This window comes from Acanthopagrus latus, chromosome 11 (assembly GCF_904848185.1).
Source record: "Acanthopagrus latus isolate v.2019 chromosome 11, fAcaLat1.1, whole genome shotgun sequence".
NCBI classification, from domain to species: Eukaryota; Metazoa; Chordata; class Actinopteri; order Spariformes; family Sparidae; genus Acanthopagrus; species Acanthopagrus latus.
The window spans coordinates 28578530-28595574 of NC_051049.1; the positions used below are offsets into that span (position 1 = coordinate 28578530).

General features: G+C 38.7%; 1 protein-coding gene and 1 pseudogene across 1 annotated transcript; both read left to right on the forward strand.

The window, feature by feature from the left end:
• The first annotated feature begins 1358 nt into the window (after nt 1-1358).
• LOC119028732 lies at nt 1359-9256 on the forward strand (annotated as a pseudogene).
• A 1870-nt stretch (nt 9257-11126) lies between these two features.
• On the forward strand, nt 11127-16773 carry LOC119028010 (proproteinase E-like). The gene is made up of 8 exons (XM_037113467.1): nt 11127-11238; nt 12335-12423; nt 12753-12850; nt 12936-13061; nt 14065-14201; nt 15632-15774; nt 15882-16034; nt 16710-16773. The coding sequence occupies exons 1-8, from the start codon at nt 11199-11201 to the stop codon at nt 16725-16727; spliced, it is 804 nt and encodes a 267-aa protein (XP_036969362.1). The 5' UTR covers nt 11127-11198; the 3' UTR covers nt 16728-16773.
• Nucleotides 16774-17045: the final 272 nt, after the last annotated feature.

Below are 17045 nucleotides of genomic sequence, written 5' to 3' on the forward strand. Positions count from 1 at the left end.
GTATCTGACCCAGGGGTGTCACTAGACCAATTACTGTACTGGGGCACAGCTAATTTTTTTTAGCACTTATTTATCATAAAAAAACATAAATAGCGCTTCAAACTATACAATGATATCAGATTATGTTGTTGTCTGGATCTTTGAATAACCAGCTGAAATGAACTCATGCATTTGGCCTACTTGAAAAAAAGGAAGCACAAATATTTATTTCAGCAACCACATTCAAATTGAAAATTTGCAACAGTAAAACAAAAAATAAAGCACTCCTACATCTCTGGGTTCGAAATCAAAACAATACATTATGTTACAGGTTCCAATCACAGGGACCGAGGTAACAAATAATAAAATGCCTCCAAAAGACCACAGAAGAACTGTACATCATTAAATAGCTCTTCCATTACTCTAAATATAAACTGCATGTTTAGCTGCCTGGCAGACCACAACACTAAATTATCTGTACCATACAAACATACACAGACGAAAACAGACCAAACATTACCATATCAACACAGTTTCTATCAAGGCACTCAGTGTGCAAAGCTGGACCACAGGCAACTGACTCACATTCAAATCGCATTTCATTTTCATTGCAGTATTCATTATAGTCTAAACATTCATTGTGTAATTCAAATAAACCATTTCATCAAGGTATCAATAACTGCAATCATTAAACTGAATCGTATATGTTTTAATCAGTGTATCTTTACCATTAACACATTTTTTCTTTAAAACTGTGTATTCACTGGTGTATACCGTATCTCTAAACTATCATCAAAACTTTTATACTCTCATTTGTTATCATCGTGTCTCCTAACCAGAATACTCAGTGAGCCTGATTATCTGTTTATACAAAGCCTGTGTTTTAACCTTAAATATCAGTCTTGTATAAAGTACTTGAAAGCGATACTTGAGCAAAAGTACAAGTATCTTACCAGAAAATGACTTTGGTAGAAGTTAAAGTCGCCTTTTAGAATATTACTTGAATAAAAGTCTTAAAGTGCCTGACATTTACTGTACTGAAGTATCAAAAGTAATTTTCTGATATAAAATGTACTTAAGTATTAGAAGTAAAAGTACAAGTATTAAACAAAGTGAACAATTACAATTTTGAATATGAAATGTTCTGTGGTTCTTTACAATAAAAGGATAACAGGTAGAGGTGAAAGAGGCTTCAGCTTCAAACAACATTAAAATTAAACTTCTATCATCAATGATGATAAGCTCTCTCTCTCAACCTCCTCGTGTGTTATATGAACAAACGCAACAGTCTGTGGAGCTTCTGGACATACTGTGTTTTTATTCAACTTGGAGACCAAGCTCACACTGTTATGGCCGCTCAGCTGACAGTCGATAGCTGAAACCCGACGTCCGGAGAGTTCAACAGAAACCCGGAAACCAGAGCCCTGGGGTCGGACGCGGTAAACAACGAGCTGCTGGTCTGTTTTAAGTTCACTTGGAGCCGAAACCTGCGGCTAACAGCTGAGCAGCTAACAGCTGAACGGCTAACGGCTGAGCGGCTAACGGCTGGTGATGCTAAAAACAGCTAGCGACAACAAACAGCCACATACATTAAACATAAAAAGTAAAGTTGTAACATTTAAATCCACATGGAAATGGCGACACAGAGGTGAAAACAAACAACAATAACGGGCAGTTTACCCGGAACTAACCTAAAACAGGTGGAAAGAAACAGGCTCAGACACGTTGACCTTAGGTCCCGAAGTTGTTTCTGAAGTGACCACGTGACCCCAATCACAGCCAGAGTCGCGTGAATACATTACCATATTAAGTAGCCATGTGTGCATTGTGTATGGAGTGAATAAAGTAGCAATGAGTTGCCATATTAACTACATATGTGCACATTCTGAAGATTATGCCATGTAGACTTAAAACTCTAAAGTGTGTGTGTTTTTTCCCAGTTTTTTCCTTTCACATCCACACTGTGTTCTTCCCAGGGAGTAAAGAAACCCCTCCAGAAGTTGATCGATGTCAGTTCACGTGATACCCAGAAGGCAGGAACGGCTCCCATCTCATTTGTTCGCCAGGTTAGCATTTTATATTTTGTTTACCTGCTGTACCTGTTGTCTTAATCCCCTGTGATCGGTCTAACAGCCAAAAACTAAGCTTGTCCATGCCTGTCATTCCCTGTTTGTTTTCTCAGGTCTTAGCGGCGTGTTTGTACCCCAAGCTCCTCAAAACCAACTGCCTTCCTCTGGATGTCAGGCAGAGGACACAGAGGATTCTTGGGGACTGTGAAGGAGGGAGCGTGGGTGAGAATGAAGAACATTTAATTACTTGTACAGATTTTAAAACATTTGGCTCAGAATAGTTCACTGAATGTCTTTAAGCACCCTAACAGCTGATTTAATCAATGTGTTGATGACAGGTTCATACTCTCCTGCAAAAGGTATGACACTTGTCTGTCAAAGCATTGCTGAGTTCATCACGAGGCGAGATAGTGGATCCAGTTCACATCCAGAAAACATCATCATTTCTGGTGGTTCTCAGAGCTGTTTGATGGTATGATGATTTTTGAATTATTAGTAGTGTTGATTATCAATAAACTGAGTCAAAAGCCATGCTACTAGGTACGGATGTCCCAATCAGGTTTTTTTATTAATCCCGATCCGATCCGAGTCCTTTAATATTCAGCATCTGCCGATACCGAGTCCTGATCCGATACTCAGCCTTACCAAATATTTTCCTGGATAATACAGCTGCAATAAGAAAAAAAAGTACCTGCATTCCTTGATCTTTTTTTTTTTTTTACTTTGTTGAAACAAAGTATATACTTTCATCTGGCTCTTTCTTATTCTGTATATGCTATTCCAACATTGGCCTACCACCTTCTTTGTGTTAGCAGGTGAGTCTGTGGCGCTGCACTGTGACAGCAGACCCTCATGTACAGCCAGCTGAAGTGTGTGAGATTATGTTGTAATGTCATGTAAAGTGACACGGACGCGTTGCTTGTCTATAACACAGCATTCAGCATCTCCTCAGTTGCCTGTTTTAAAAAGGAAAATAAAATTGGACTTCGGACCACGTTCAAAATTCAACCGATAGTGTCACTGCAGCGAAGTGATGTCGGACGGTCTGACTCTGTACCGCCACATAACGGTGGTAAAAAAAAGAGAATAAATATACATGCATATATATCTGATCCCTGATTGGGATGTAACATCCGATTCTGATCGAGGCTGAAACCACGTTATCGGCCCCAATTTCCGATCATGTGATCGGATCAGGACATCCCTACTACTAGGGTGGGGCAAAAAGACTCAAACACTGTTTCAGCTATTCAACTCACTGTAGTCATTTTCTCACAGTGGTGCTCCAGATGACCAGTTGACTACGCCACTATATGTGCACTCTTGGACTCTATCTCTACTTTTAGTGTGTCTTACAAGAAGCATCAAAAGAGCAGACAGGCAAGAAAAGTGTCATAAGCGTCACATATACCCCTTTTAGACCAAAGTGGACTAAGGCTGTCCTGATTTTGCATGCCTGCATTGGCATCCAAACATGGCTGCTGCTTGAATCACTGCTGCTTATAGTTAAACAGTAATAGTAATGATAGTTACGATCTTTTGTTTATTCTCCCATTGTAGAATACACAAATGCCCAATACTTTATTTCAATCCATCCATTATTGTTGAAATATTTCACCTTTTTTAGGTCAATGTTTGGTTTTGATGATGTTTGATGTTGTAATTTTATGTGTCTACTCTATGTAAGGTGACCTTGGGTGACTTGAAAGGTGCCATCAAATAAACTGTATTATTATTATTATTATTATTATTATTATTATTATTATTATTATTATTATTATTATTATTATTATTATTGTTAAGACATTTCAGTCCAACCCACCTTTCCATCCCTAGAGTCACACTGCTAGCATGTTGCCATTGCAACACTGTTTTATGTTGTCTTTCTGTTGACGTTGTATGTCTTGCTTCACTAAAAAAGACAAAAAGTAAATCGCTATACCGATTTAGTCTTGTTAGGGGCTTTTTATGCATTAAATGACATGATGAATGAGGTCTGAAAATGAAAAACTTTTGAAACTAGATTCACTCCTCTCTCCATCATTCAGTGCATGCGCTAAATGATCATTTCCACTATGTTCTTGTATGAATGCAAAGTTTTTAACGACACATTAAGTGTTTCACTTTACATGACAGCTGCTTTTTTACAGTAAACAGGGTAAACAGGCTAACTCTTTTTCTCAAGACAAGGAGTACTACAATATGGAATAAATGCATTCATTCTTGCATGTTGTATATTATGTTGTTGTGTATTGTGTTGCAGCTGGTCTTGCACCTGATGGCCAGTGGGGAAGGGGGCTCTCAGACAGGTGTGTTGACCCCAACACCATGCTCAGACACTCTGCCCCTTGTGCTGAATTCGTCCGGGGTGACAGCGGTGTCGTACCAGCTGATGGAGGACCGAGGCTGGGCTTTAGACTTGGACGAGCTGCACAGAGCTCTGAGGAATGCTAGGGGGCTCTGCAAGCCTAGAGCCATTTACATCAGCAACCCAGGGATCCCAACAGGTACTGTAATGCTCATTGCAGTAGCTACATAAACTCATCTCTGCATTGTGGTCTCTGATACTCATTATTATTTGTCATTCTAGGTCATGTGCAAGATAGGAAAACAATGGAGGAAGTGATTCAGTTTGCTGCAGCCGAGGGTCTCATCTTGTTGGCTGAAGAGGTGATGACAAGCTACACAAACAAACTGGTATATAAAAAATGTTTACTCTCAGAAGTTCTTACAAACTCCCTATTTTCATGTTGTCTTCTTGCACCTTTTAGGTGTACCAGGACAGCGTGTATGGGCAGGACAAAGAGTTTATCTCCTACAGGAAAGTCCTTCAGGAAATGGAAAAAAAGTACTCAGAGACAGTGGAGCTGATCTCCTTTAACTCTTTGTCTAATGCCTACACTGGAGAGTGAGTATCACTGATGTTTCTTTAAACTTTCAACTGGTTATGAATCAGTCTCAATTTGATACTGATGCTTCTTTATGATCTACATAAGAAAACAAGGCCATATGCCAGAAGATTGGGTATGTTTTTATGGTTACCACTGTATAGTTAATCTTCATGCTTTTCACTGATTCCGACCTATATGGGTTTGATCTTTTGCTGGCTTTCAAAGAAATACACACGTGTTAGCCATCTGAAGATTTGCGCGTCTGGAGATGGTGGTGCTCATAACGCTTTCGTCCACAGAAGCCGCCAGGGTCAACAAAAAATGAAAGTTCCTTGAAGAGATTTTAGGGACAGACCTTTTCTTTTCTGAATGTGTGACCACAACACTTGTTACCAAGTAATTTAACCTTTTAGACTGCAAAGCCAGTTGGTGCCCTCAAATACTCTTATACTATATCTCTGTCATGTTTTAGGAAGCTGAATATACTGAGTACTGAAAAACTGTTGTAATAAGCTCACAAAGCCTAAAGAATGTGAAATGATCGTGCTAAACTGAGTGTTGCAATATGAAAAACAATTAAAAAAGGAAACTGCTGTTCCCTTAACAAAAATGGCCAGTTGCTAAATTTGACTGGCATACTTGAAAGTAATTCATAGAAAACAAAAAGAAAGAAAAATAGCTTTTAAAAGTTTTCATCAAGTGAGCTTTCTGCAACCACTTACAATACAATACAATACAATACAATACAATACAATACAATACAATACAGTACTAAATGTACTTGGTTACATTCCATAATTGTGGTTAAGTTGCAACAATTACTGCAGGTAAGTTGAGGGGAGGAGGTTGGGTTTGAAGTCAGAGCTGGTTAACTGAAACAGGGAGAGATCATGTTTTAGCTGAATACTTACAAAGAAAAAATGTTGATTTAAAATCTTTCCATGACCCTAACTAAGTGATTTCAGTCGGTTAATCATAATGTCATGTTTTCTTTTTTTCAAACAAAACTAAATATCTTTTCTCTCAGGTGACTGTAGACTGACTACTCCGTGCTCATGCTGTGTTTAGGTGTGGTCTGAGAGGAGGTTATATGGAGGCAATTAACTTGGACCCAGCAGTTTTTGAGTATTTAAGAGAAATGCTCTTAATGCTCCAAAAGCCCGCACACAATCTGTCAGCTCGCTCTGGAGGCCATGGTCAATCCTCCGTCACCTGGAGATCCTTCCTACGAAACATACACACAGGTACAATTGTGGTAAAAATACATTTTTTCCAAAACATTTTGGGACTGTAAACGGTAAAATGCTCAATCCTGTCTTTCTGTTAGTCAGCAGGATATATCAAACTCTGGGAACCAGTTAATGAATTAATTATCAATTATTGTATAGTTTGATTTGTTTTTAGTAAAACCATCTTGGGAATCTGGACAATTTTGATACTGTCCAACTTCTATTGTACTTCCAAAACAGAACAGAAAACAACTAATTCCATCGTTGTCTGTAACTGTGTGTATTTTGATCTGGACCAAAAACATACATTGCACCTTTGTGATTATAAAACATGATGTACATCAGTCTGAACATCACTTTACAGGCTCTTCTCTGGATACTGTTTTTATCTGTATTTTCATAACTGTCATGTTAAAAATGATTTACTGTTCTCTTTAGGTGACTCCTTTAATTGTAAAACTAAATGACTCTCTGTGGAGCGTTTAAAGGTCTAGTTTGTGGGCTTTCACACCTGCTAACCTGTTTGTCCTCTTTTCTCAATTGAAGGAGATTCTCCACACTCGGACAACTCTGTCCCAGAATGCTCAGCGTGCTTGTGAGTTCCTGAACAATCTACCAGGGATGAAGTGCCAGCCAGCGATGGCAGGAATTTTTCTCTACCCCTGTCTGCAATTACCACCTTGGATAAGAGAGGAGGCAAAGGTCAGAGAGTTGTCTGGAAACCATCTCCTCTGGACCTTGAGTACTCAGGTTTTACTCCAGCTCATGGCTGCAGAACTTTTAATTTAAGTTATTAATCTTTTTAACACTGTAATGGATTTTGGTTATAAATCTGAATATATCCATATTATTATATATGGTTTATATAGATTTGTATCATGTGATAAAGATACAATAGTTTCTTTGATCCAGTTATCCTCAAAACATTTTTTTATTCTAAACTCACCGGTATCACTGGTGATAAAATGTATAATAATTATAATAATAATAATAACAACAACAACAACAACAACAACAATAATAATAATAATAATAATAATAATAATAATAATAATAAAAATAATAAAATCTAATCTTCATCTAAAAAACTTTCATTTTTGCAGTAATTGGCTGACTTAGATTCAAGAAATATTTTTTAGAACTGCATTCTGTTAAAGTCATGAATGGTGTTCTGATGAGGTTTGGTTGTCAATTTCAGGTGTTGGGAGTGAAGGCAGATTTGCTTTACTGTCAGAAGTTACTGGAGGAGGAAGGTGTGTGTTTGGGAGCGGGCTGTCAGAATGGACAAGATGATCCAAACTACCACATCAGGTGAGAAAAACAGCCGTTATTTATGTGTGTGTGTTATTCCTTCAGAGTGAGGACACTCTGGAGAGCGAAGGTGTTTTGGAGTAGATTTTGTTGAGGCCACTTAATAAAATGTCTAAAAACTATAACAGGAATAAGAGAAGGTTAAGGAAAAATCAAGAGAGTTCACTGAATGAGGGTAGTTTGGTTTGAGAAAACACTTTTGTAAAGTGAAAATGTTACTCCACTATAAAAGTAGCTAGTTAACAGGAAAAGTAACTATTGCCTTACTTTTTCGCCCCCTTTTGAGATTGACGTTCATTTTAGCCTACTCGACATCTATTTATTTAGAAAATGTCTTTCTGCATGGCGGCTCTGTATGGCTCTGAAGGGTTGATAATGGGAGCATGTTCTCAACAACATACCTGCCTATCACTGCATTCAGTTCAGTCTATGTCACAACTTTTTGGGAAGCTGGAGCAGAAAAATACAGCTTCAGCTGCTTGGATGGCTCCATGTCCTCCTTTCTTAGCGGCGCTCATGTTAGCCACACCTGGCCTGCTATTAGGGTTGCCAACCCGATACATATACAGTATAGTGTGTATTCTTTATCTATTATTCATCTATGTATTACTTGTGTGTATTATTTATCTACTTTATGTATTCATCTATCAATTGTATGTGTTTATCATAGTAACTTTTTTTGGCCATAAAATACTGACATTTATTAGACTTAAAAAACATTCTTATTTTTTAACATACCATATCTGCCTCTGGTGTTGCCTGGTGGACAACAAACCGGTCAAGGGTCCACCTGGTTGTCCCTCACATTTTTAATGTGTCGACCACTGGAAGCATGCTGTTTCACATCAAACAGTCCACCATGGGCTACAGAAAAAGTGCACCGGCAGACAGTGCAGTGCGCCTTGTAGACGTTATCTACACTTTTCCCAGCCACATGTTTTCTTTTTCCCATTTGAGTCTGTATTTTTGCAGCCTTTTCTTTTTTTTTTTTCTCAGAGGAGTAAAGGTACTGCTTGTGGTGGAAGGTGTACCGTCTGCAGTGTCCTGTGAATGCGTGTCTTTGTTGTATTTTGTAATTAAACCAAGTATTAGTTTTAGTGTGCCTAAACCTAACCTGTCTGCAATGGTTTGTCAACTCTAATTACAGTCCAAAAGTCGTGTCACGATGTGTGAATTGTTTGTCAGCAAGTTTTATTTTGAAAGTCTATTGGAGCCCTTTACATTCAAAACTGACACTAGAGGGGCTGGTAGAGTGTCTGAGTTTGAATTTTAACTATCTAGACTAATTCTTTATTTTTGGATAGGAAAGCGCATGTTTGTGTAAAACGAGTCTGTCTGCACTCCTGCATGAGGACTTTAATGTGTAATGTCCTTTAAGGAAATATAAACCCAGAGTAAAGTCAGTTACTCCTGCTTCAGCACAGGTTTGGCCGTATGAAAATGTTAATAGGGTGTTGTGTGTGTTTGCTCTTCGTTCACAGGTTGTGTGTTTTGACTGCTCCTGCCACCCTGGATGAGGTCTTGGCACACCTTTCTTCTTTCCACCTGCGCCTGCTGGACAGATTTCCCCTGACAGAAATATCAAGGACACTGACTTCTGGGAAAAATAGCAAACCATGACTTACAAGGTCACCGTCAACTGATTGGAACACCGCAAAACTTCTGAATACTTAAAATCTAAAATATATGCATTTTGAAGAAATACTGAGAAACACATTAGAAACTTAATGGAAACGGCAAAATTTGGAAAAACATAAACTGATTTTGCTGATTTTTTTACTGAACTTTTATGAATCTGAGTCAATGTGCAAAATGTTTGCTATGTTTTGTGTAGCCAGTCTGTCTCTGTCAAACATTTAACTCACATGACTAATCAGCCGTTTCCACTGTCTGCGAAAAAAAAGGTCCCTGTCCTCTTCTTTGTCTTTTGTGGACAGCATGCAACATGGCCAGTGCTAGCTGACATGCAAAAGCTTGACCATTCAAAAGTAATTCCTGAAGACCTCTCTCTGTTTTTCTTCCTGGTTTCTAACCTCTAACCTCTATTTACTTTGGTAGCCACGTAGCCTACACCACATCACAGCACTTTTACACTAGCATCAAAATCGCTATTTTTAAAACACTAAGAAGGCTCGGCACAACATGAGTACATGAGTTAGGGCTAACCCTAACCCAAAGACTTTCTTTTTAGTAAACTCTGTGCACACAATGTTCTCAATGCTGGTGTTCATGTGTAGAGACCCTGGTGATACTACGAGCAAAGTCTCATGTTGTGTCGAGCCTTCTTAGTGTTTTATAAAATAGCAATTTTGAAACTAGTGTAAAAGTGCCCCATGCACTCCCATTAAAAATGAGTTTGAGCCAAAAACGAAAATACGGAAAATATCTTAAAACTGCCTCTTTCATTGTAATTATGCGTTTACACAAAGGTTTGACTCATATACATTCACAAAAAAAAGCCTAGGTTGCATTTTGGTGAGAGTTTCGCTTTATCACCAGTAGATATGAGCTGTGTTATGACATTTTGGGAATTTTCCTGAGACATTACCTCAGTAAACAAACTTAACTAAAAGTACAGCGTATGATCAATGTGATCAAGTTCACTGTTATTATCAGGATATTTTCCCCACACTGGAGTTCACCTGGTAGAGAAAATCCTTAGCAGCAGCCCTGGTTTGATCCCAGCCTGGTGGCCTTGTGCTGCATGTCTTCCTCCCTTTCTCACCTGTGGGAATTTAACAGTTACTGCTGCAACTCTCTACCTCAACAAGGACATTTTCCCCTGCACGGCCATGTCCTGTCCTGTTTATATGTCTTATCCTAACAAAGGCTAAAGACAGAATATCTTCCTGAAATTTGTTTTGTGTCTCAAAGCGTTTTTTTTTTTCTTCTTTTTTTTCACATACACAGCAAAATACTACATTTCACCTATAGTGCTCTTCAAAATGCACTTGTCAACCTAACATTAATACTTAATGCAAAAAAGCAAAAAACAGTGTACAAAAAGAGCACTTGCACTCAGCTACTAGTAAAAAGGCAACCAGATGAACTCATGAACAAAAGATGCACAAGGCTGAACATCTTTTCTAGATTATTTACATGATATTGTCATATCTGTATTATAAACACAATATCAATATATCAGTTTTAACATGATGATTCTGGTGAATATCTCCCTAACCTGCAGATTCTTGTATATGTTGACATCAGGGAAACAGCAATGATTTTCAAAGCTTTAATACCGTCTGTTTTTGTTAGAAAGATCCAGATTATATTATTAATTCAAGTTAAGAGAGCTTGCATTTAAATGTAAACGTGTGTAGAATACAAATTGTTTCAAGATTAAAAACACCATTACTTTTGTTCAGGTCCATCACCAAATATTTACAATACTTACTTACACCAAATATTGTAATTTGTTATTCAGTAAATCACTGTAGAAGAATGATTATTTTACACACCCACTCACTTGTAGTATACAGCAATGCAAATGACCCCAAACGTCTGTCGAAGTCAAATATTTTGTTACGTTTCTGCACATTTTTTTCTGGCTCTGGAAGGGGTTAGGTGAGGACACGGGAAACAGGTGCAGCAGGTAACGCAGATTCCCAGGTCAAAGACTGTGTGTGTTTTGTGTGTGTGTTGGTGTCTGATTACTGTTGAATATTAAGTGTATAAAAGCCGTAACAGCACACTGAGACTGTCTACTCTGAGGAATCATGATGAAAGTCGGCCTTGTGTTGCTGTTTGCTGCCTGCGGTGAGTGTCATCAGCTTCATTTACAAGATGGACACAGTTGCCTCCAGCAGGGTTAGAATTTAAGGATTAGTTTGGAGTTGTACTTATTTTTTCTGATTACCAACTTGACCCATTAAAAAAACCAACATCAACACTGTCGGTCAATCATTTCTGACCCATTCAAAAAACGTAAAAAGATAAAAACTCTAAGAAAACGTTCAGTAATTTGCTAAAACAGATGCTCACTGTAGTTTTTATTAATGCTGACTCAATTGGTTTGGTCCATTAGTCTGAGATTATTTTCAAATGTGGATTAATCCACAATTTGTTGATCTTGTGGGTGTTCCTGGCAGCAGGATGGTCTGTGGGTTTGACTCAAAATAAACTGGACAACTATGGAGCTCTGTGGCACAGAGGAAGAAGATACGGCACACACAATAGTTTTAGCTCTCTTTTGGTCTTTCTGTGGTCATTTTCAACAACACCAAACTGAAGAATAATTCCAGATAAATTCTTTAAGGGAAATGTTTAGCAGTTGCAGTCGGCAATAGCTTTTTTTTTTAATGTGATTGTCAAATTATTTCGATGACACGGCATGAATTTTAGTTTGAGGAAAAAAAGAAAATGGGACAGCAAGTAGATATAAGGTTTAAACATTTATGTCTAATCATTTCTCTAATCTTTCAGTTTGACCTCTTCTGTATGTTGCTCTTGGATTTCGTCACAAAAGCTCCTCAGACCATGGAGGCAAAAACCTGAATATTATTATTATCCTCATTATGTTTTACCTTTATAAAGAAGCAACTATTAAAAGTGTGTTTGTGATATGATGATTTTTGCCTGAGCTGCTAAACATGGGTTTTGCACTCAGATCACAATCAAGCAACCTGCTGCTGCAAATAATTAAATTGTATTAGTTCATAATCAGTTTGTCCTTTGAAATTTACAAAGCAAAAGCAACTAAGTAAGTTAAGAATGAGCTGTTCCTCTACAGAGCACAGTAAACAAATAGCTTTGAAGGTATGGAACACTGAGGTCAAAAGTGGGAGTGATCAAGTATTTCCATGAGCTGAGCTGAATCAGCCTTTCATAACCTCCAGTTCTTTCCTTGGTCCAGCTTACGGGTGTGGCACGCCCACCCATGCGCCCTCTGTGAGCCGTGTTGTGAACGGGGAAGACGCTCGTCCCTACAGCTGGCCCTGGCAGGTGAACTGATATAATGGCAATATGACAAATGAGGTGATATACTGTAGATTTGCCAGCTGCTGTGGATTTTACTTTACCACATCTCTAAAAGTCGATATTTCTTTAAAAGAATATTGCTTGAGATGATTGTAAGCTGTTGCTAGTAAATAAGTGGGTCTGTTTATGGACATACATATTTCCAGCAACACCCTGTTAAGAGTCCAGACTGCTAGCAGCACACCAGTTGTTACTCTGATGATACGCTGCCCCCTATTTATTTGGAGTATGAATTCAACAGGCTGCCAGTGCTTACATAGTGCACCTTTAATGCATTCACTTGGGTTTCCCAGATCTCTCTGCAGTATCTGAGCGGCTCCACCTACCGTCACACCTGTGGAGGAACTCTGCTTGCTCCCAACTGGGTAATGACCGCCGGTCACTGCATTGGGTGAGTCACAGTTTACTCGAATCTTCTGCTTTCTATCTCATGATGTTGTATGATCTTTCTATCTGTATGTGTATGTGTGTTTCAGATCTCGTACTTACCGTGTGGTGCTGGGCGAGTACGACCTCACCAAAGACGAAAGCTACGAGCAGATCAGGAGTGTTGAGAAAATCGTGGTTCACCCTAAGTGGGACGATAACTGCCTGTCCTGTGGGTAAGAGTGTGTGACTCCTTGCTATTACTACAGCTACGTTCAGCTCAAAAAGGAGATGTACAGGAAACAAGACACTTATTTAAACCTGCATTAATTTATATTCGTGCCAGTGTTACGCAGATGACACACACATCTACGTGTATCGTATAAACCAGTGAAGGAGGGAATTTAAAAAAACTTTCAGCTAAATTAGAACTAATCTGAAATCATTTCGGTCCTACAAAAAGCATCCCAATTTTGGCTCCCAGTCTACAAGAGTCAAACGTGCAGACAGGCACCAGAGTGACATAATTCAAAGTGACCTTTAACTTGAAAAACAACTGACAAAACTCTTTCAATCATGTTTTTATCAATGGAGGAGCATCTCAAAGATCGGATCTTATCATTCACGCTTTTCATGTGCTCCCGCTTCATAGGCGTTTCTTGCAATGTGTGGATTATGTGGTAGCACAGGGCCGTATGATGAAAAGAAGAGTGATGTCAATGGGCTGTGGAGCTAATCTGACAGCAGGTGTGTCTGATAGCAGTCGACAGAGCACGTTGTTGTGCTGGCTCAGTACCAGGGTGACCAGACGTCCCGTGACATTTGGGACAATCAACAATTTAGAGCTACAGTTGTCACAAATCCCAAATACTGTCCCGTCTGGCAGTAATTTCAAAGACAGTTGATTGAGTCTCATCCTCCTCTCATGTTGCGAACAGATGTGGAATGATTAATGTGTTCCTTTAACCCTCACAGCCAGTCTATCTATTCCATCCATCCACAACTGACCTCAATGACGTTATGAACAAATTATCAGAGTTAGAGTCTGGTGTTAGCTTATGTAGTTTTATCCTTCCAACATTTGGAATTAAATATAATTCTGAGTCTTTGCTTCAGTCTTTGCAACCTGAAAATGTGAATGAGATCAAAGTGATTTAACTTATTGTGAATCCCATGTCACAGTTGTGAGATTCTGTCATTAAATAAGATGTTTCTCTGTGCTTCAACATGATTTTTCAGTAATGACATTGCGATGATCAAACTGGCCTCGCCTGCCATTCTCAATGACAAGGTGCAGCCCTCCTGCGTTCCAGCGAGTGGAGAGATCGCTCCTCACAATGACCCCTGCTACATCACTGGCTGGGGACGACTCTACAGTAAGGGTTTTTTATCATGACAACACACATAATTAATACATGATGGTAGGGCTGTTGGTTATTTTTTTTCCGATTAACTGATTTGTTGTGTGCTTGGTAAAATGTCAGAAATTGGTAAAAAAATCTCCACCAGTGTTTCATCCTCAAATAATCATTTTTTTTCCCCCACAACCAACAGATATTCAGTATGACTCAGTTTTTTTATTGAAAATTATTTAAGAAAACAATGGTAACATAAATCACTTTGCAGTGTAAAAGTGTTCTAAATAAAACATATGACTGATTGTAATAACAGTTAACTGGAAACCAAATTCAAACTAAATTAAATTTAAAAAAGCACTTTTTCCAAATTGCCCGCAATATTTGTACATTTCATGTAAAACACATTTGTCTTCAAAGCAGCTGTCATTGGAATAGAATAGAATAGAACAGAATAGAATTACTTTATTGATCCCAGACTGGGAAAATATTTAAGGTTACAACTCAGCTTTTTACTGCAGGCTTTTATAGTTTACTGCTACTTTTTGGATTTTTATTAATTACTATATTGATGTATATAAAGGAGGGATCTTTCACTGTTCTGTAGAACATTTCAAAGCAACAGTTTTGGGGACACTTGAGAAGATCCCTTAATTTAACAACATCACTATAATAAAATAATAATAAGAACATTAAAAGTCCTGAAGATGACTGGGAGAGCATCTTGTTTTTTGCTGAGCCCCCTGAGATCTCAGTTCTATAATGTAATTTCAACTCCAGAACTAAGGAGAGGATTTTTTTTTTGTGAACTAACATGTTCCAAGTCACACCAAACTGACATCAAAGAAGTACTGGTGACTACAGCTGGCTGTTGAGTCGCCTTACACTGTCTGCGTCTCAGCACTGAGCTGCTTACCAAAACAACCAAACTGGAGTTATTATGTGCCTCCGAGACACAAAAGACCACAGACGTTCAATAGCAGCCCCGTCATTAGTCAACTAGGGATGACAGCATGTTGAGGCAACTCATGTCATCCGTGTCTTGGGCAAAAAGCTGCACTTGAACACAACGCAAAGACTACAGTTGATGGCTTACCAGCTCGTACATCCTGTGTCTGCGTGAGTCTGTAATCACAATTAATCACAGGGAAACCTGAAGACTCAGGACTGCAGTTATACAAACCGTGTTATGATAAAGAAAAATGTTTTTTTTTTTTTTTTTTATGTTTGCTTTCTCTTGCACTGATTCCTTGAACTGAACAGCCAATCAGAGTAATTAAACTTGGCAACGAGCTGCTGATTCATTGGCTCAGTCGGTCAAAAAAACGCAGACAAGTGCCGGCAAGTGTCATTGGTGTGGGCCACACAACTGGGGCCACAGACGCTCACTGACTGCCCTGACACACCTCCTGCTGTGTTTGGGGTTTATAATTTTCATGCACTTCTTGCAGGTGGAGGTCCCATTGCCTCTAGGCTCCAACAGGCTCTCCTCCCCGTTGTTGGCCACAGTGTCTGCACCAGCAGCGACTGGTGGGGCAGTTATGTGAAACCAACAATGATCTGCGCCGGTGGTGACATGCGCTCTGGCTGCCACGTACGCATCATTCCCGCCAGTCATCTGGTCATCACAACATGATCAGAAGTACAGATTCACCCTGTTATCAGTCTGCTGCCTTCACTGTCCTTTGTCGATCTCCGCAGGGAGATTCAGGAGGCCCTCTGAACTGCAGGGGTGGTGATGGCAGGTGGTACGTTCAGGGAGTGACCAGCTTTGTCTCCTCTCTGGGATGCAACACCCTGCAGAAGCCCACAGTGTTCACTCGCACCTCATCCTTCACCCAGTGGATCGCTGATGTGAGTTTCCTTCAGAACAAAAGCACAAATCATGTGACAAAGCCCCAAGGGCGAAGTGGCACTTTTTTGTTTTTTTTCCCCTGGTGATTAATTTTCTAACTCTTTTCCATCTGTAAAAGCAGTTTTATCAGGAAGGAAAAAATGTATGTGTGAAATAGAGTGATTTGTTTTTTTCAGCCTCTTTTGGTCACAATGATTATGACAAAAACAAACTCTTGGAAACAAGAAAGTATTCCTCAAATCTTTTTCACTTGGTTCCATGCACAAAAGTTTTTTTTTCGTCTGATTCTTTTCTTCACTTGGTTTCACAAATGATTTTTTTAAAATACATTTTCACAGATGGAAAATAAAATGAAGGAACCTAGGAAGATTATCAAGGCAAAACTTTTTTTTACCCACACCAAACTGCAATTCATCAGCACAGGAGAAAAAAAGAATTTAGGTCAGACTGACACCAGAACTAAATAAATTTTCACTTGCCTCTCAGGGCTTCTGTACATGGGTAACAAATAAAAGAAAAAGTAGTTTTGGTGTCAGGTCACATTTCATGAGGGGCAGGTGTGTGTTTAGATCTTAATATTACCCCAGAATCAAACAAGTAGTATTTTCATGTGGTAATCCTGTTTATTTTATTGATTTTATGTTGCTTATAATTTCTTACTTTCTATCTTTCAGACTATGCTGCAGTACTGAAGACCTGGAGCCTTTTAGTGTCAATAAATCCTCTTCATTAACAACAGAATGTTGCAGTTGTTTTTCCATGTAATTTTTGTGGAGCATTCTATTATTCACTATATATTATTACCAAAGTTAAAGTACTCCCTAGTGCAGAATGGCCCATTTCAAATAGTTAGTGGTGGATTGTAATGAAATACATTTACTTAAGTATTGTATTTAAATCCAAAGGTTCTTGTTTATTTGAGTATTTCTTTTTTTTCTGTTACATTACTACATTTGGAGGCAGATATTGTACTTTTTACAACACTAAATGTATTTTATAACCCTAGTTAT

Excerpts from the sequence above, each read along its gene's own strand:
- LOC119028010 (XM_037113467.1), top strand. The coding sequence starts at position 11,199 with ATGATGAAAGTCGGCCTTGTGTTGCTGTTTGCTGCCTGCG. Across the intron at positions 12,424-12,752 it reads CCTACAGCTGGCCCTGGCAG|ATCTCTCTGCAGTATCTGAG; the intron begins GTGAACTGATAT and ends TGGGTTTCCCAG. Across the intron at positions 12,851-12,935 it reads ACCGCCGGTCACTGCATTGG|ATCTCGTACTTACCGTGTGG; the intron begins GTGAGTCACAGT and ends TGTGTGTTTCAG.